The following is a 20,013-nucleotide window of genomic DNA, read 5'->3' on the forward strand; positions in this document are numbered from 1 at the left end:
GCACAGACGGTCTACAAGATACCACGGCGAGTGCAGATAATGGAAAATACTTTGCCTGTGGTTCACGCCAGGCATGAACTAGCTCTGCTTGAAACCCTCAAGAATCAAAATCAGCTTACTCTATCATTGGACGGCTGGACTGACAATTCCGGCAACAGCATATACACATTAATGGCGCTGAAAGGTTTGAAGAAAAAATACTTTGTGGATGTGCTTGATCTTCACGCTAAGAGACACACTGCGGACAATATCTTCTCGGCAATCAAGAGTTCGCTCAAGTACAAGCAAATTGGCTTTGATAAAATCTGTGCGTTAGTCACAGATTCTCCTTTGGTTATGATCAAACTTTTTGTAAGTTCTTCTTCACTTTTGAAAAGACTATCAAATATCTTACTTTATCCCTTATCCATGGCTTTGTTCAGAGACTTGTGAATGAAGAGAATCCGCACATTCTTAAGATTCATTGCACCTTACACGTCTTCAACCTCATGGCTAAGCAAATCTCGGCTCATCCAAGCATGGATTCTAGACCCAATAGTTGATACTCCGACGATGCCAAACAACGTCATTCAAGCTATCAAGAATTGCGATCACTTTACAGAAAATCAGACTCTTGTATCTCTCTTGACGCCAATAATCAATGCAATTGCTAGCTTGGAACATACAGAGACTACTCTTGCTGACATCTGGAAGGAGCTTCTAATTGCTCACAAGAAAATTCAAAATGTCAATGTCTACTCTTGTTTTGAAGCTTTCAAAAGACACTGTCTTGAAACACTAGAATCACAGACTAAAGTGTACCACGATGATGTCTATGTTGCGGCCTTTTTTCTTCACCCTAAATACCGCTGTGTTGCTGTCTCAAAAAAACATTCCCTTTCAGATGTCACTCAAATGATCATCCGACTTGCGAAACAATTCAAACTCACCAAAGGCGAGGCTCTTACTCTACAAGATGCTACCAATTGGTATTACAACCAGATTTATCCTTACAACTCAAAGAATGTTGACAAGCCTTTGGATTACTGGATGACGGTTCCTGAAACACCCGAGTCAAATGCTTTAAAAAAGCTATCCATCAGTCTCCTTGAAATTGTTCCTCACGCTGCCGGAGTCGAGGGCCCATTTTCAATGATGAATGTGATTAAAACTAAAGCTCGCAATTGAATGTCTACAAAATTGTTGAAGATGATGACTCAACTCAAGCTTCATCTACGTCAAGGTGATTCATTACTCAACAACAGAAAAAAAAGAAAACAAAAAGACGGAAAAGACTCTACATCCGAATACAAAAACATGAATATTTACAATGCATTTCTCACCACAACAGAATTGGAAGACTTTGAAAACGGCATTTATACCAAAGAGGAAACAGCTCTAGTTACTGTGAGGGAGAACACTTTCATGGAAACACTGTTTGATTTTGATAAATGGGAAAACCCCACTCAAGAAAAAGAAATAATCAACCTTGATCAAATCCGAGAAGACCTTGCTGAAACCAACTGGAGCCCAGATGAAATTTGGGCACCTTGAACAATTTTCCATTTGTCTTGATATCTCCTTGTACATATTTTTCTCCTTTTATACATGTGGAATCAATCTTTGAACCACAATTGAGCCTAAAATATTTTTTTTGGTGGCGCCCGGCGCGCCGGGGCGCCGCCTGCCAAAGGCGCCATGCTCCGCCTAATGGGAAGGCGCCCCTGGGCGCGCCCCTGTCCCAAAAATAGCGCCGTCAACCCTACCCTCAGCTCTGCCCTCTAAACATTTGGTTGTAGATACATCTCCATGACTCAGCACTATCTGAAACCAAACACCAAATGCAGCACATCAATTTTTTTGGTTTTTTCCACAGCAGTTTTTCCCAGTGGGGTCATTTCCACAAATCAGAATTTCTATGTACCATGCGCGTCAAAACTATTTTTCCAATTCCAATAAATTGCTTTGCCTGCATTACCATTCCATGTTCCCTATTCTGTGTGCTCAAATTAACTCACCTGACCTCTTTTCCTCCACTCAACCCTGAACTGCAATTCCACCGCCAAATCATGTGCCGTAAAACGGTAACACTGTGTACAATTCAATGTAAATGTAAATTTACTCGCATTCTGGTTGCATCATCTCGAGGCCCTGTACCATTTTTCTAGCCCACATCATGGGCCTTAACAGGCCACACCAATACCAATTCCAGTAATCAAAATGGAATCATATCCTGGCTTCACTTTCACGAGTCTCTGTTCCTATGTACCATTTTCCTAGCCCAAATTATGGGCCTTAGCAGGCCACACCAACATCAATTCCAGTAATTAAAATGGAATCATATCCTGGCTTCATGGTCACGAGTCTCTGTTCCTATTATGGCTAATTTTGTGATCATGTGATGGATCGTGATGACACCTCTTCCTCTGCACTACTCTAGCCCACTGAATGAGACTTGTGCCTGTAGCATTAAGAAACCGCTGCAAAAAGTCTAAACCATAAAATAAGTAGTCCCAGGCCTAATTCTGGTAACTGAGATTGGATTTCTTATCCCGGTTGTGTGGCCAGAGTGTCCTTTTACCATTATATCCAAATTAGTGCTTTCCATGTTGTGATGGCTTCATCCAACAAAAATTAACTATACAAAACCTATCAACCAGGTCCAGCTAATCTACAATCCCACACATTAATGTGTTTCCATTGTCCAACCAGCTTGCCTACAAGACAGAGTATGTATCTATACTCACCCAGGTATGCCTCACACATCTATACCCCTGGTACTCTACCTGTCTTGTGATGTAACAAACAAATTTAAGTAACATCTACCCCAGTTCACCTAATCATGTTCAGGGGCATACCTGGTCCAATAACAGCCCTCTCATCCCAGGTTTACATTTTTAGTCAATGCAAACCATCTACAATATTTAATGCTGTGAGGTGTAGATGAGGTCCTAATCCTGTGCCTTGGAGCAACCTTCTCAATGCTCAATCCGGAGCCAGCTGCTGATTTGTGTTGTTGGGTCAGTTATCACATACATTTAGGGGTTAGTCTATACTCTCCATAACAACTTGGTCATTGGCCAGTGATGAATTGCACTTTTGGCAAACAATATTCTTGGGATGCAGCCGATTTTTCAATCACCAGGAGTATACATTAATCAGGGTCAGATCAGCTCACGCTCTTGTACCCAACTCTTTGTGAAGCCTAGAGATGGGCGCACGTAACCCATTGCGGGTATCTGCTATCCTCTGGCGGGTACCCGCCAGAGGCCCTCGGGTACCCGCCAGCGGATGCGGATGTCTGATATTCCGGCAGAATCCAGCGGATACCCGTGTATTTCAGCGGGTATCCGATCTCCCTAGGGGATGCAAGCCGCAGCTGCGCAGAATCACTGCGAGGGCTTACCCTTGGCCCCACACCCCCGGCTCCCCCTTGGCCCCGTACCCCAACATACATGTCCTCCGCCCCATCCCCTGCTCCCCTCTAAGACCAAACACCATCACCATATCCTCCAACCACCACCACACTATGAATCAACGCAAGAGGCACCAACAAACGATTTCACGGACACCATCACCAGAGGTCCGCAACCCAACCACCATTGAATCACACGATGACCGCAAAGATAGTGAATCATCGGCACCTGCTGGAACTGATTCCACCGACGAGCAACATCTTCGTAAGTACTCCTCCTCTTGGTAGTGATTCATCATCCCACCCCTGACCACTTTCATTGTAGATCATGCGCAGAGACTTTCCCAAAACCAAGTCAGTTCTGCCTACTCTTCCTACAAGCCACCTACGCTTTCCACTCAGCTGGATAAATTCAAACGGCGCATGATTGCATGGAAGTGTAAGACATAAGTATCTCTTTTTCATTCTAGTATCTTATCTTAATTATGAAATGCATGAATACTAATTGAAGGTGTGAAACTCTCAGATGTTCTACAACTATCAATCGGCCAACTTACGAATTGTCATGCAGTAATCTTCTCACACATGCGGGTCGATGTCTGAGGAAGCAGCAAGTACCCTCGAATAACAGGACACTCGCATCACTTGGTATATCTGGCACAGGGGAAATTGACCCAAGGGAGGTGGGTGTTTTTTAATCTTGAATCCTGTTTTTTCATCTTGTGACATGTCTGAATTGTTGAATCTCTGTAGGTTACACAAAGATGTGCTATTTGGTGCGCCGAGGGCGCCAAACCCTTTTCGGCCTTGGAAGACCAAAGCCTCAAGCAAGTTCTACATCCGACAATCCTCAAGTCCCTCCCAAATCAAAAGACAGTTGCAAACGCCATCCACTTCCTTTATTTAGCAGTTCAGGAGAAATTATGTGAGGAATTGAAGGTGCTTCCGTGGATTTTTAATTTCAATTAGGAAGTATATCTTGATATCTAATTTAAATCATTCTATTCAGAAGCACGAGGGCGCGATTTACTTAGGTGTTCACGCCTGGCAGACTCCGAATGGTTTTGACATCATTGGCGCAGTAATATACCAACTTTCAATCGATGGCACCGGTAATATTGGATTAGATGCCTCTCCCCTCGACTTTGTTCAGCTTAAAGAGCGGCACACAGGTGCTACTTGGCTCGCATGGTTCAGTATATTGTTGAGAAGTTTGGCTTGGCAGATCGGGCGCGAGCCTTCTTTTTCCATTTCTTAAATCTTCTCTCTATCTTGCTGACCTCATAACAATCTTGCTCTCATTAGATCTTTGGGATTGTCTCTGACAACGCGGCAAACAACAGGACTATGATTGGTGAGTTGGAAAAACTCAATTGGAAGCATTTCAAAGGGGAGACACAGTGGATATGGTGCTTTGCACATATCCTTAATCTTATTGTCAAGGCCGTACTTTGACCGTTTTCATGCAACACAAAAAACACACAAGGCATCTCAGCACCTTCTGAGCTTGAAGATTCAGACAATGAAGAAGAAGCATGTCAACTCATTGATAGGTAAGCCTACATCAGATCATTCCGATCATTATATGGAATGATCTGATGATTGCCTCTGCATTTTGGAAGATCAAGTTTATAGTGAATCAGATGATGATGGCCAGGAAATCACAACCACTGATGGAGATGCGCCGATTGATGGAGAACTTACCGAAGAAGATGAGCTCTCTTTGTCCAATCTTCAAGACCTCAAAGAGGAAGGACCATCCAATGCGTATACTTCAGAAATGTGTTGTCAATTGCTTGCAAAGGTTTTTTTTTCTCAGATTGACGCTGGTAAATTTCAATTAACTGACATTTACCCAATTCTTTCCTTAAGTTCCGTGCAATTGCAAACAAGCTGAAGAAGTCACCAACCTCCAAAGCAAAGTTTGTTGGGCTTTGCCAGGAAAATGAAATTTCAGAGGCCACCCAACATTGAGCGCGACGTCCCAACTCGCTGGAACTCCACCTACCTCCAAATCATGAGCATAGTCCAATGCAAGGATGCCATGTAAGTCAGATCCTTGCATACTACTCTCCCTGTGATCAAACTAAAATATCTTCTTGTTCATACCAGTATTGTATGGAAACGCGACAAGCAGTTTGGAATGCCGCGCAACATGCATGTGAACCAGGAAGACCTTGACTTGGCGGCCGACCTCGTGCATGTACTCAAACCATTTTACAAAATCACCCTGCAAATATCAATCAAAGGCTTGGCTTGTGTTGCTGATGTTGTTGTCATGATTGATCAAATAACTTTGCTTCTTTCCACGGTGATAGCAAACGCGGATGGAAAATCACCTCCGGCTTTACAGAATGAGTGCCGAGTAGAGCGGGATGTTGGTTCAGAACTGAGATTTCAAATTCCCCCGGGGGCAAACCCCCCTACAAACTGTTGACTATGTACAAGACTTGTTGTGTAACCCCTACATTCCCCCCCACAACAAACAAACCTATCCACTTGAGAGAGAAGAAGAAGAAGAAAAGAAAAAAAATAAAGACAAAACCATAATAAAAAAGAAATTTAGGAAGTAACAATGACAAGAGAAAAAACCGCGCCCAACATTAAGAAAAGAAAAGACAAGACAGAGACACCAGACTTGATAATCAACAGAAAAAATACGGAAGATCCACGGACGCCAAATTGCCAAAAGTTCAACATAGCCAGGCACCAAGCCTGTGACGTCGCAGAAAGAACTTTTTCCCAAATGCTCACTGGAGTGGCAGGGTGAACTGCGACTCCAGTGCAACCCAACTGGTGTATAGTTAAGGACAAGTTACTCACTTGACCATTTCTTGTCCCCAAAAATTACCCCGTTAAACTTCTCCACCAAATTTCCACCCAACGCTTTTGTGAAGCAATCCGCCAGTTGGTCCAAACTTGCCACCCACTCCAGACTGAGATTCCCTTTCCTCAGATGCTCGTTGGTGACGTGGAACTCCCGGTCAATGTTCTTGGTCCTCTTCATGCTCGCCGTGTTGGTCGCAATCTTGACCGCAGCCTTTTTATCGCACAGTAATACCGGCTTGATCTTGCCCACCAAAGGCGCCACGATCCCAGCCATCCAAATGGCCTCATCGCACGCCATTGACAGCGCCACATATTTGGCCTGGCACGTCAAATTTGCAACCACGGTCTGCCGTTTGGCGTTCCATGCGAGGGGCACCAACCATAGCGTTGTTATGAAGCCATTATGAGACCGGGCACCTTCCCCCATCCAGCTAGCATCAATGTATGCTCTCAGAGGTTCCCTTGCGTCATCCGGTTCCACCCGCAACTCGAAATGCGCTGTCGTCCTCACATAAGCCACCAATCTCCTCAGCGCCGCCCAATGACTCTCATCTGTCCCCAGCAAAAACTGCGCCAAGTAGTGCGTTGCATACGCAATATCCGGCCTAGTCCCTTGCGCAATGTACATCAAAATGCCGATGAAACCTAAGTAGCGGGCATCCGGTACAGTCGAGGGATTTGACATCAAGGAACTATCCTGCAACAGCACCGTAGACATGATAGAAGATCCATCCTGAAGACTTTTGGACTCAGAGCCAATGGGAAGAGCGAAAAACAAGCCTGAGGAAGAAAGCTCGAGGCGGAAACACAAAACAAGGAAGCCCTCAAAGAGGGCTAGGCTGCTAGCTTGTGAGAGGGAAAAATGCTCTCACTACAAGAGACTCAAGGGTCTCAGGGAAAAGGCGCAGGAACTGATGATCTTTCATTCCTAGTCTGACTTGATATTTAAGCTCTTACAAATGTGGGACAAGATGTGGGACAGAAGGTGGAAATGAATATTCATCTGGAGGAGAAGGAATGAGTGACAGATGGGTGACAGGGGAGAGAAAAGAGACGGAGACGTGAAATTCCAACACCCCCCCCAACTGATGAACCACAAAACTGAGACCTAGAGACCTTTGCTGATGTTGAGCTTCTTGAATTTGGGGTTGTTGATCATTGCTTGGAAATTTCTTTCTGACTTGACTTCTTCATTGGTGAACTCATGATGATTGACTGAGGACGAGCTGAAGTGAGCTGAGGCGAGATGAGCTTGAGCAGGAACCTTTGACTTGGAATTTGATGGCTTGGAGGAAGAAGAGTCGGTCGCGTTTGGCGGTCGGAGTTCAGGGTGCTTCTTGTAGCAGAGCAATTCTCTGTGGCCCGCCTTGTCGCAGTGGGAGCAGATCGTGAAGTCCCTCTTGCAGTGGGGGCACATGTAGTACTTCTTGTCTGTGGTGAGGAACGTGGCTTGAGTGATTGTCGACGATTGATCGAGACGATTTTGAGCAACGTGCTTCTCCAGTTGATTAAGGAGGAGGGGCACTGTGTTGTTTGGAAAACCAATGTTGACCACATCGCGGAATGACTTGTCTTCGGCCGACAGAAGCTTGCGGAGGATGAGGGCCGTTTTACTTTGCTCATCAAGGCCGACCTTGGTAGAAACTAGTTGATGGTTGGCAGCTCAAATCTCGGCTATGAAGGTGGCCAGAGGGGACTGATACTCGATATCGAGGAAGGTGTTCAGCGCAAGATCCGTAAGGTTGTTGTCATCGAGGTGTTCAACAATCTCGTGATAGGCTAGCCGATTTAGTTCAATGTATACGTTCTTCTCATCTGGTTTGTCGGCTTCAGCTGGTGGTTTCATGGTCCCCTGAACGAGACCAAGCGCACCGATTCGATCCAGCTTTGACTTCATGAGAAACAACCACGACTTGTAATTGCGATCGTCGAGGTATAAGGGGATTTTTCTTGAAGCCATTATTGAGTCTTGATACGAAGGTGGGATTGAGTGCGAGAGGATGAGGTTGTTGGTTTGGAGTGGAGAGAGGATGATGGAACCCGGTCGTTGCCAAGAGACTGTTTGAGTGAGTTCGAGAGGACAAGGTCTTGTGAGTGCGGAACGCAAGACTGTTAATCGTGAAGAATTTTGGACTCGGAGCCAATGGGAAGAGCGAAAAACAAGCCTGAGGAAGAAAGCTCGAGGCGGAAACACAAAACAAGGAAGCCCTCAAAGAGGGCTAGGCTGCTAGCTTGTGAGAGGGAAAAATGCTCTCACTACAAGAGACTCAAGGGTCTCAGGGAAAAGGCGCAGGAACTGATGATCTTTCATTCCTAGTCTGACTTGATATTTAAGCTCTTTACAAATGTGGGATCTGGAGGAGAAGGGATGAGTAACAGATGGGTGACAGGGGAGAGAAAAGAGACAGAGACGTGAAATTCCAACACATCCATGTCCAGTAACTTCCTGATCAGAGACGGTTGCTGAAGCTGGAAACCCCCTTCTGTCTGACGAATCTGTATCCCCACCATGGATGAGAGCGCCTCATCCCACTTGAGCGTGAGTGAACTCGAAAGATCCACCTTCAGTCGCGCCATCAGTCCATCCGAGCTTGCCACCAGGAGTCCATTGTCCACATGAATCCACAAAAACGCCGTGTCCCTGCCGTTCTTGTACGTGTATGTGCTCTGATCCTGTGGGTTAGATTCGAAACCTATCTTCTTCAGTGCTGATTTCAGATGCAACCACCAGCAGCGCCCGGCCTGCTTAGTCCCGTATAACGCCTTTTTAAGCTTCCAAACTTTCCCCGGCGTTACTGGATATCCCGGAGGCGGCACCACCCAAACGTCCTCGTCAATTTCACTGTGCAGGAACGCGGTCTTCACGTCGAACAAGGCTACCGGCCACTTGTACTTTGCCGCAACCGTAAGCGCCGTTCTCATTGAGGCAAACGTGGGCGTAGGCGCGAAAGTTTCATCGTAATTTAATTTCCTTATTTGCTTGTGGCCGCCCACAATTATCTGGGATTTTCTACGACGGATTTTGCCCTGCATCGTCCGCTTGGTACCAAGAAGCCACCTCAAGCGCAACAGTCTCTTCTTGTCCGCCGGGGGATCATCCTCCATTGCCACCCCTAGCTCCTCCAACGGCTGTCGCTCCTCGTCCATGGCTCCCCGCCACTCCTCGGCCTCCGGCGAATCAACGGCTTCCTTGTAGGATGGTGAATCCCCGCCGTACGGGTCCCTCGCCTCCAGCGCCGCCATCACCGCATCCTGTAGATCCAGCTCATCGCCCAGCTTAAAATCCCCAAGCCTGGCGCACTCCATCGCCGCCAAGTCCGCGCCATCACCTTCTTCCCCGCAAGCTTCATCTTGCACGACAACCAGCTTATCCTCCTCAAATTGTACCGACGCCGCGACAGAGACCTTCCTTGTCTTCTCGTCCCACAGCACCCATCCCTTCGAGTCCAGCGCCACCCCGATGTGCCTCACCTTCGACGAATACGGCACTATTTGCTTTTGATGACTGTGATCGTACATGTAAGCCACACAGCTGAACACTTTCAGCATCGCCAACAAAGGCTTCACGCCCAAGACTCTTTCGATTGGTGTCATGTCCCGCCCTCGGTGGACCAGCCTGTTGAATATGAAAGCTGCTTGGCGGAACGCGCAAGACCAGAGATATCTTGGTAATTGCTTGGTATGAATTAATGACCTTGCCATTTCCGCCCAAGTCTTGTTCACCCGCTCAATCGCCTCGTTCTGATGATTTTTGTGAGGAACCGCCTTCTCATGCACAATCCCTTCGGCCGCCAAGAACTCGGCCATCGCACCACTCTTCACAAATTCGAGCGCATTATCTGTCCTCAGCCTTTTCACTTTCCACTTTGACAAGTTGTTAAGCTTTTGGACCCAGTTGATAACCTCCTGTGTCACATCACCCTTTGCCTTGATAGGAATTGCTGAGACCATCTGAGACTCCAGATCTTGGATTGAAAGAACATACTTGAACTTATCCAGAGACACATCGTACGGCTCAATCAGATCCGCAGCTACCACATCGCCAGGCTCCTTGCAAATGTTCCTGGAGGGAGTATTTACCGGCAAATGAGATGCCTTCATCATTGCACACGTGTCGCAGCTCCTGTTAGGAGAAACTTCAAACGCCGGCACATCTAGTACTGCTCCCCTCCTCACGGATCCCTTGAGCATTCTGAGAGACAAATGCCCAATCCTTTCATGCACTATCGAACTCTCAACCGTCATTGCAGCTACCTTGGGCCCACGTGATAAACAACGCAGAAAAAACCTGTCATTCATTTCATAAGAGGGAAACATGACACCATTTTGCACCAAGGCATACCGCTCCCCGTCCCACTTCACATTGCCGTCCAAGCGCCTAACACCAGGAAAAAAAATAGTCACTTGATGACAAGTGACATCATGCCAGCTCCAGCGGGCTACCCACCATCTACCCACCATCTAACCACTTTCAGAATTTCCACAGGAGTAAGGATGGCTAATGGGCGGGCTTTCCAATGGGCCACCTGCGGGCTCCAATTGCGCCAATCAATTTTTTTGATCATGAACCAGACAAGACAGCCTCTGGGGTTCTAGACTATTTACTTAGATGAGAGGCCTTTTCAAGAAATAGCTCAAACCCCTTGTTTTGATGTTGCCAGGCTGCCCATTAGCCATCCTTACACAGGAGATCCTCAGTTTTCACTGGGAACCACTGATCCCCATTTCTGGTCAGCTGATACTCAGCTTTAGCTCCAAGCTTATGCTCAGCTTTGTTGCCCAGCTCATGCTCAGCTTTGTTGCCCAAATCAGAACCAGTCCTGGCCCAGCTGCGTTTCAGCTTTATTCCACTCATGGCTCATCTTAGACTCATACTAGGACTATCATTGGCCCAGCCAATGCTCAGCTTGACCAGTATTGGCTCAGCTGATTTTCAGCTTTAGATAAATCTTGGCCCAGCCAATGCTCAGATTCTGAGTCTGACCACTCCTGTAACAGCTTATGCTCATCTGTGGACCAGCCTTGGCTCAGCTGATGCTCAGCTGTGGACCAACCTTGGCTAAGACAATGCTCAGCTGTGGACCAGCCTTGTCTCAGCTGATGCTCAGCTGTGGACCAGCCTTGGCTGAGCTGATGCTCAGCTGTGGACCAGCATTGGCTCAGCTGATGCTCAGCTGTGGACCAGCCTTGGCTCAGCTGATTCTCAGCTGTGGAACAGCCTTGGCTCAGGTGATATTAATCTTTTGAATAGTCTCAAAACATCTGATACTCAGCTTTGGAACAGCCTTGGCTCAGCCAATGCTCAGCTTTGTACCAGCATTGGCTCAGCTGATGCTCAGCTTTTGAAAAGTTTTGGCCCAGCTGGTGTTAATCTTTGGAACAGTATTTTCCCAGCTGATCCTAAGCTCTGCACAAGCCTTTTCCAAGATGATGCTCAGCTTTGGACCATTGTTGGCTAAGCTGATGCTCAGATTTGGAATATTCTTGGTCCAGCTGACACTTGGATTTGTATCAGGCTTGGAATATACAATGCTCAGCTGTGGCCCAGGCTCAGCCAATGATCAGCTTTGGCCCAGGCTCAGTCAATGCCTACTGCTCAGCTTATGATGAGCATCAGCTGTTCCTGGGAAAAAATTAGGATCAGCTGACTGTGCCACATTGAGTGCTCTGGTGCAGTCCTGCAAGCTCTACAAGTGCTGGTGGAGCAGACTTGGAGCAGCGCTGGAGTAGCTCTGGAGCAGAAACCAAAGCTGCATCATGTCACTTGCCATCAAGTGACTATTTTTTTTTCCTGGTGTAAACTTCCCCAGTGAGAGTATCGTTCCGTTGATCCTCGGACAATACAAGACATTCAATATCTTCAATTTTCCAAACGCTGTCGGAAGTTCCAAGTAGCCCATCTCCCTCACGGGAAAGCAATCTGGGGAGGCAACAATAAGAGACATGGACACTGGACGCATAGCTGTGAACAGACGGACATCATTGCTAACGCTGTCCGTTGCGCCAGAGTCTAACAAGACCCCTTCACCCCCCGCCAGCTACCGCTTGACTGAAGCCACCGTTGCACTTCCCTTTCCTTGCAATGCTGGGTGGCATGTTGTCGTCTTCTTCAGCTTGACGTTTGGGTTTAACAATTGCGGATCCCCAACCGGTGGCCTGCCCTCTTTCTTCAATGGGCAGTCGTTAATCCAATGGCCCCATTTGTAGCAGTATCAACAAGGATTCTTCTCCGTCAGAACCCTTTTCGCCCACCCGCCATTGACTTGGACTGATCACTCGACCCCCTTGAACCTGATCCAGAAACGGCCGCTCCGCTTGTCGACCAATACGCAAAGACCAAAGACTGTTGTGGGACTACACTAGTGTTCATCCGCCCCGCGATTTCCAGAATGGTCCTCAAGGAGATCATCACCTTTGGATTCACCACTATCCTCGCATCCAAAGTGTTTGCAATGCCTTGAAAATGTGGGTGGCATCTCTGGTGTATCAACAGAGCCAGCACCAAATCTTTGCTGATGTTACCCACTCTCTTCTCAATCTCGTCCAGGCACGTCTGCATCTCCGAATAGGCATTGTTCAAATCCAAGGAGATATCGCTTGGGTCACTGGCCTTGGCCCATCGGGACATAATGTATGTCCAAGATACGTTTGCAAACCTAGCTTGCAGCGTCGCGTACGCCACTCTTCCAGTCTTGCCACGAACTGTTGACACAAGCGAAGGGTGCACGCTGTTCCCCACTAGTACCCCGGTGAGTGCCGCCCGATCTTCGTCGTCATCTCTCCCAGATGCCGATAAATACTCCGCTGACTCAAACACCCGAGTGACAGTGGCCTTCAACGACATCTCCCAATCCGGAAAATTCACACCGTCCTCAGCCAAATGCGGTTTGATTGCCTTCCCAAGCTTCTGGTACTTCGCGAGAGCATCCGCCAGCGCAACCGCCCGATCCGTTCCCGATTTCGCCTCTATCTTTGGTTCCATCGGCCTGCTGATGTTCTGCAGCAACACGGCCAACTGATCGATTGAAATAAATTGCGGCGCCGCAGGCCCTGGTTCCGGGCCCTTTCCTTTGTCCTTTGCTTGTCCTTTGGGCATTTCTATCTCATCTTGACTTGCAGAAACCGAGTTTGGTAGTGGAGTGTGTATTGCCGCGTAAGGAGGAGAATTGAGCAGTCTTCTGTGTGGAGAAGAATTTGATGGGGGTAACGGCGCAATCAGGCGATCCTGTTTCTTCGTCCCGGTCTGAGATTTGGACCTGATCGGAGCTGGCTTGTCAAATCTCTTGCCCGACCTTGTTCCACGCGGCAAGTCCGGTATCTGAAAGTAAGACAGGGTGCCGGATGCTCACGAATGTGGCGTGTAGTTCACCACAATAACCCTTGGAGGTGCACACGTAGACCGACTTACTTGAGCAGTATTAGCTGCCCAACGCTTCACAAAAAATCCTTAGACGTCCTGAGTCAAAATTGGGACCGTCCAGCCAAGTTAGAAGCAGTAAAAAACGTCCTGAGTCGGAATCGGGATCCTGAACGAGTTTATTTGTAGTTCCGAGTTGAAATCGGATCACGAAAGTGGTTCTTGAGGGGTTCGAAAGGCAGAATTCCTATTTGCACCGGCTCATAACCAGTAGAGCAAGATGTTGGTTCAGAACTAAGATTTCAAATTCCCCCGGGGGGCGAACCCCCCTACAAACTGTTGACTATGTACAAGACTTGTTGTGTAACCCCTACATGCCGCGCTGGTCTTCAGCTGACAAATAAGTATTACTCACTGACTGACTACTCACCAATTTACAGAATAGCCATGGGTGAGTCTTTTCAGTGAACACAATTTTGTTTCATGAGACCAGTTTAGAAACTAATCAACATTTTTTTTCTAAACTTCAAGTGCTGCATCCATCTTTTACAGATGAATACTTTAAGCTGGCCAAATGGCCTCAGGCGTGGATTGACAAAGCAATTGATCTGACTTGTGAGATGTATAATACTTGGTATAAGCCAAGAGAACCGCCTGCAGCCCCAAAACCACCAAAAAAAGGACCTCCAAAGGTAAATTATATTCCTCAATCATATTCACGGGTTGAGTCCGCTCACTGACTCTTCCTACAGCCATCTGGTGTATTGGCAGGGCTCGGGGATGCTGCAGTAGCCAGATCAACAGAAGCATCATTGGACCCCGTGGATATATGGCTCAGTGGTGGCCTCTTTTTGGATGATGGGGAGCCAATTAACAGACTTGCTTGGTGGGCAGAGCAGAAAAGAAGTGGAAATACACACCGCGGCCTCTTACAAATGGCGCTGGATTTTTTGTCTTGCCCAGGTAAGTCTTGCTTGCTCAATTATCACACCAACAATCAATCCAACACCCTTTTGATCCTTGCTTATGTATAGCAACAACGGTGGATGTGGAGCGGACGTTCAACTTTGGCCGCGAGTATGTCTCTGCGAGGAGACACAAACTCCACCCAAAATCAGTAGGTCGAGGTATGGCCTTGTCGTTCTACTCAAAGAACAACAAGATTCCGCCTCTCACTCTTCACCATTACTTAGAAAAACACCAGAATAGGTTGAAGTCAACAAAGAAGGGAACTGTGCTGACACTGACAGTGGAATGATGTGCTGTCAGCACAGTTATTTTATATGTCAATACATGTTTTATCTCATTCTTTAGCATGTTTTGAGGCGCGGGTATCTGCAGACACCCGCGCCGCGGTTATCTTTTTTTTTTTTCTGTTATTCAAATGAATATTTTGTGTCTTGAGTACCTTTTGAGGGGCGGGTATCCAAAGATACCCGCGCGGGTATCCGCCCAGGTGCGCGGGTACCCGCTGTCGGATGCAGATGCCAGGAAATGGCTGAAATCGACTGCGGGTATCCGAACACGGGCGGGTACCCGGATGTGTGGCGCCCATCTCTAGTAAAGCCCCACACTCCCTGCGGGTTTCACAAGGCCTCACGGGCCATGTCACATGATAGTGACTATAGTCCAGCCATCACCCTGCCCCCCCTAGCCTGGCAGAGGACCGGACCGCTATCTCTCTCCACCTGGCTAGGTGAGTTGTGTATTTCTCTCTCTCTTCTCTTTTCTGACTCTCTGCTTGTACCTAGACTAACAGAGAGAACTGGAACACTATCTCTCTCCGCCTGGCTAGCCCTGAAATATATAGCCCCCAATGATGTTGGTTCTAGAACGTCCCAGGCCTTGTGCCTTGTCCCACTGCACCACTCAGCCTCCAAACAGTGAAGGGTCTCCTGACCCTTACACTCTTGTATGCAATATTTTCCCCATCACCAATCTCAACACCTCTGAATACAAAAATATTATTCAAATCTTCACTCATAATATCCCTCAATTAGCCCCCGGTATAGTTACCAAGTTACTATCACACCACACTGCAGAAGAATATATTTTGGAGAATTTTGGTCGCAAAACTTGCAGCAACACATTCCTGCAATGTGGAGCACTCCACTGGGAATTAGAACAAAACATTGCCAACATTTGAAGTCTCCGGGACACATTACAAAAAGTGTACTCATTGTAAAAATATTCAGCACAACTGTTCTTGTGGTTTGCTATACACTTTATTAATGTGACAGCTATTATGTGTCTGATCAGGTACATTACTGTGGTAGAGTCAAGAAATTGTAGCGGTAATGGCATTCCGTGCGTCAATGTTGCAAAGGTTGCAAGTTTTGCGGACATTAGGACGGTTCACATAGGGATTTTTTAACCCTGCTGATGTTATAAATCAGCAAGCCTTCCTAGCCAAATTGGCTGGGACTGTGGGATAAACTTTATTTTGGTCTTGCTGATTTCGGCCCTACGTGAACCGTCCTATTAACTGGTTTTCCTTTGATTATCTGTTGAGTTCAGTCTAAGTTCCTGCGGCGCAGCCGCAATTTCCCTATAAGTGAATGCATAAATTCATAAAACTTTGTTTGCAGGGGATCTCACCAATCTGCTAATCTTTGGCTTTCCTATCCAAAGAATTTTTATGAATTTATGATTTACGCATTTATGCATGCATGAATTCCAACTTTGAAACCCATAACTGCCGCGTGGTCGACATAGCCCGTGAGTCCCTCCTTCGGAGGTCGCTTCGCTCCCCCGAGGAGGGAATTAGCTAATTTAGTAGGATACCCACCTCTTGGTAGTGTTTCGTACTTCCCATGTCGGGCTTGTGGGTGTCAGGAAGAGCCTTGGACTTCAGGATGATCATACATGCAGAGAAATAAATTCGTATCAGGAGGTTGCTTCACTCGGGGCGCGTAACCCACGCCGACACGCCCCAAGATTGTTGATTACATTTTGCTAGCGAAACTTGGACGACATGCGATTCTATTTCCTTCAACAGATCTATTGTATGCTTCTCTTGACCGACCACGCTTCTGTGCTCGCCACTTTGTACCCAGCAGGTGAAAGCATTCCTAGAATACCTTTCGATTTAAACGAGTTCCCGCCGGATGCATCTCCTACCACGCCCCGATTCGGCCCCTTACAATCGACCCCTGATGCTTCGAAGAAAGATTCTGTTGCACAAAGCGACCAGGTGGGACTGCATTCGTCGACCTCCACATCAAAGATCTTTCCGGTGAATGATCGTTCGACTAATCCCCTCAAGCGGAAGAATGTTGATGCTAGTATAGAACAAGGACAACCGATGGCGCCGATTGACTTGGATCAAAGACAAAAGACTAGTATAAAATACCAAAATAACTGGCTAGTCGAGAATCCGAGTCAACCGGAAGGTATGACAGCTACCACCGCCAAATTGCAACAAAAAGAAAAGCAAAAAATTGAAAACTTCAAGAATAGGCAGAATGATCCATGTAGGGAAATCAGGCTCAGCCGACTCGAAGAGAATGAAAGAAAACATGTACCGTTCGATGTTCAGGACTGGAGTTTTGTCAAAAAAAAATCAAACACGCAAACTGATGAGGAATCACAGGGCGCGTTCAAGGAAAACTACGTTGTGAATCTATTCCAAGTCATGAGAGAAATAAAAAGGGAAATTGAGATAGACCTCTTCAAAAAAGAGCGTCATCAAACCAGTAATGAATATTTCTGGATCCCCAAAGAGTATGCGCCCAAATTTATTACCCTGTTTAGAAGGGTATCAAAATCAAGAATTCCCTATCCAGACCCAACAATCTTACCAGATACAGCAAGAAATTCACTGAGGTTGAAAACCATCTTAATACTGTCAGATGAGAAACTTGATATTGAAGCATACACGGTTTTCTCAAAGGAGATAGCAGAATACATGTCCCTAGGAGATAGCAGAATACATGTCCCTAAAGCTTCATAACAACTTACAGATGGCTCCCAACAGATGGAAATCAGATAATCAAATTTCATCAAGAATTCAAATAATAAACTTTTCTGCACATAGTCTCTAGTTCTCTTTTCAATGAACACAAAAATGGAAAATTGACAAAAGGTTACATTGAAGATTTTCTGCTTCTCCTCAGCAATTTCTGGAAAGAGCTTGAAAGTGGTTCAGATGATATTCTCAAGTATAATTTTTCCCGGAAACTGTATGATATGCTGCACTTCAAGCGTGGTTGGGGGGGTATGTTCACTCCATCTAATGTCCTGGGGCACGCCTGGCACATCATTAGATACTGCACAAACAAAAGGAACAGTTTTTTTCCACTTGACTCAGATGGTCTCACAGAGATTATATACAAAATAATTTTTTATTCAAACTATAAATTTGTTCTCACTGAAGCCCAAAAGAACATGGCAGCAACAGAAGCAAAGAAAATTAAGCAAAAAATGTGATGTGATAGGTGCCCAATTATGTCTTAGCTGATTCCATTCATCCTTGATCAGTAGTATTTTCAGGCTTCAAAGAACACCATGATTTCAGCATATCCAAACACAAACAAAGAGAGCTAAGGGGAGAAAATAAACCAAAAAATGAAATTAATGATGGTTAATGACAGGATTGACCTACATACACACAAAAGTGAAGAAAAGGTGTAAGATGGAATTGAGATGATGAGTGAAAAATTGAGAACATAAGAGAGCTCTAATAAATGTGGATGTATCAATGGGATTACATAAATCACGTATGTATAAGAGGTAGTCAGACAGGCCCTTGAAATTCACATTCATAGATTTCTTTATCCTGTACCAGCTTTCAATTATAGGCGGGTTTGGAAGGCCAGACACTGCAACAAAAACTCACGCAACTGACACTAGTTGACATGCAAGAGCTCCAAAGAAGCTTGCGGTGCTACAAAAGCCTTTGTCAAAGGTTGCTGTTCACCAAGCTTCAATGCACAGTCACTGTGCAAAAAGACCCGTTGAATTCTTGGCCAACACTCAACGGCTATTACGGGAGAATCTTGCATTTCAACTGGTGCCAGTTGCATAAGGGTTTCTTGCAGTGAGAGGGGTACAATAGGGTACGATTTTGTTGGCAAGGAGTGCGGGAGAGTCGGAGTCCGATTGAAAGCTTTCATCAGGCATGGAGGCGCAGGCTTAAACCGGATCAAAGAGTCTAGACGGAGGGCGAGTTAAGCTCGCCTCGCCTGTCGCATTGCCACTTGGGAAGCATCTTCGGATCGTCGGATACAAAAGGTGAAACCTGATGTCCAAAACGAAAGTCGATGTGAAAACCATTGGCAGAATTGGTGTCCATCCGGGGCTTCCGTAGGGACTCAAAATGAAGAAAGTCGAAAAGCGAACAGCCTGGAGATGTGCCGGTATTGACGCAAATCGCACATGAGGGGCCAGGCCGGGTCTTCAGAGACACCCGCGACCCATGGACATATGATGCTCTTATGTATGAGCCGGGAAAATCTACAACATGGTGCCAAATGGCCATATTCATGTTTGATGGCTGATACACATGTACCAATGAGCAACGGGGGTTGGAAGTAGCTTGAAACAAGTTGGAGTCTGGACCCACTGCCTATGGGAGCTCCTGGAGGTCAAATCAGCTTTCTCCAAAACAAGAGGAAGCCTTGGAGATAAAATTGCCCCTACCCCGTCCTGTCTCTACATCAACCATCCGGTCTAATCATTCTGCTTTTCCTCACTCTTTAGCAACGCAGCATGCGAATCACAGCATCTATCGTCCTATGCCTGTCTTTTTTCATCTGTCAACTGGCAGAGAGCACACAAGCAATGGATGAATTACTCGAGGAAATCTGCACTTCCAAGGCCGTTGCCCGCTCCACAGCGCCAACTGAGGACGCCTCGTTTTCCTACTGGAAAGGTAAAATAACCCCACTTTTACGCAATATCTACTCCCATACATTTTCCTCTCTCCGTTCTCTTCGCGCTGCAAATGCTGGAGGACCAGCTGATCTGCATTGTGCGACTAAAACAACTGATACAAGACTTGTTTTTTTACCACCCAAACCTTCGAGACGGGATTCAGGTAGGCTTCGAGATCGTTCAACATTTCAGTCCAAATTGGACATCATGGACTTCCAAGAACCCTACTGATTCTCATAGTTTTCACCGATGTCTCTCTGTCTTGTATTACAAACTCAAGATGCAGATGCGAGAACGGGTGAGTTCTAATTCATCTCTTTGATTGGGTTCCCGTTCCAGGCTTCCAACTGAGTCAAAGCCTCCTTAGCGTCGAGTGATGAGGAGTTAATCCGCGTAGGTGCGAAGCCTCCACCCTACCCCAAATTGCCAGGTAAAATAACCCCACTCTGAAGTATTTTCCTCTTTTGGCGCTCTTTAAAGCTGGATAACCAGTTCTTGATTGTCTTGCTAAACCTGAACTGACACAAAATTTGCATTTTGACAGTGAATTATCTAGAAC

General features: G+C 46.4%; 1 protein-coding gene across 1 annotated transcript; it reads left to right on the forward strand.

The window, feature by feature from the left end:
- Positions 1 to 16,554: 16,554 nt before the first annotated feature.
- PtA15_1A850 (uncharacterized protein) lies at positions 16,555 to 17,532 on the forward strand (the record flags this gene model as incomplete). The annotated part of the gene is made up of 1 exon (XM_053165920.1): positions 16,555 to 17,532. One exon carries the CDS (start codon positions 16,555 to 16,557, stop codon positions 17,530 to 17,532), a length of 978 nt encoding a protein of 325 aa, XP_053017063.1.
- Between the last annotated feature and the right edge of the window lie 2,481 nt (positions 17,533 to 20,013).

This window comes from Puccinia triticina, chromosome 1A (assembly GCF_026914185.1).
Source record: "Puccinia triticina chromosome 1A, complete sequence".
Classification (NCBI taxonomy): domain Eukaryota; kingdom Fungi; phylum Basidiomycota; class Pucciniomycetes; order Pucciniales; family Pucciniaceae; genus Puccinia; species Puccinia triticina.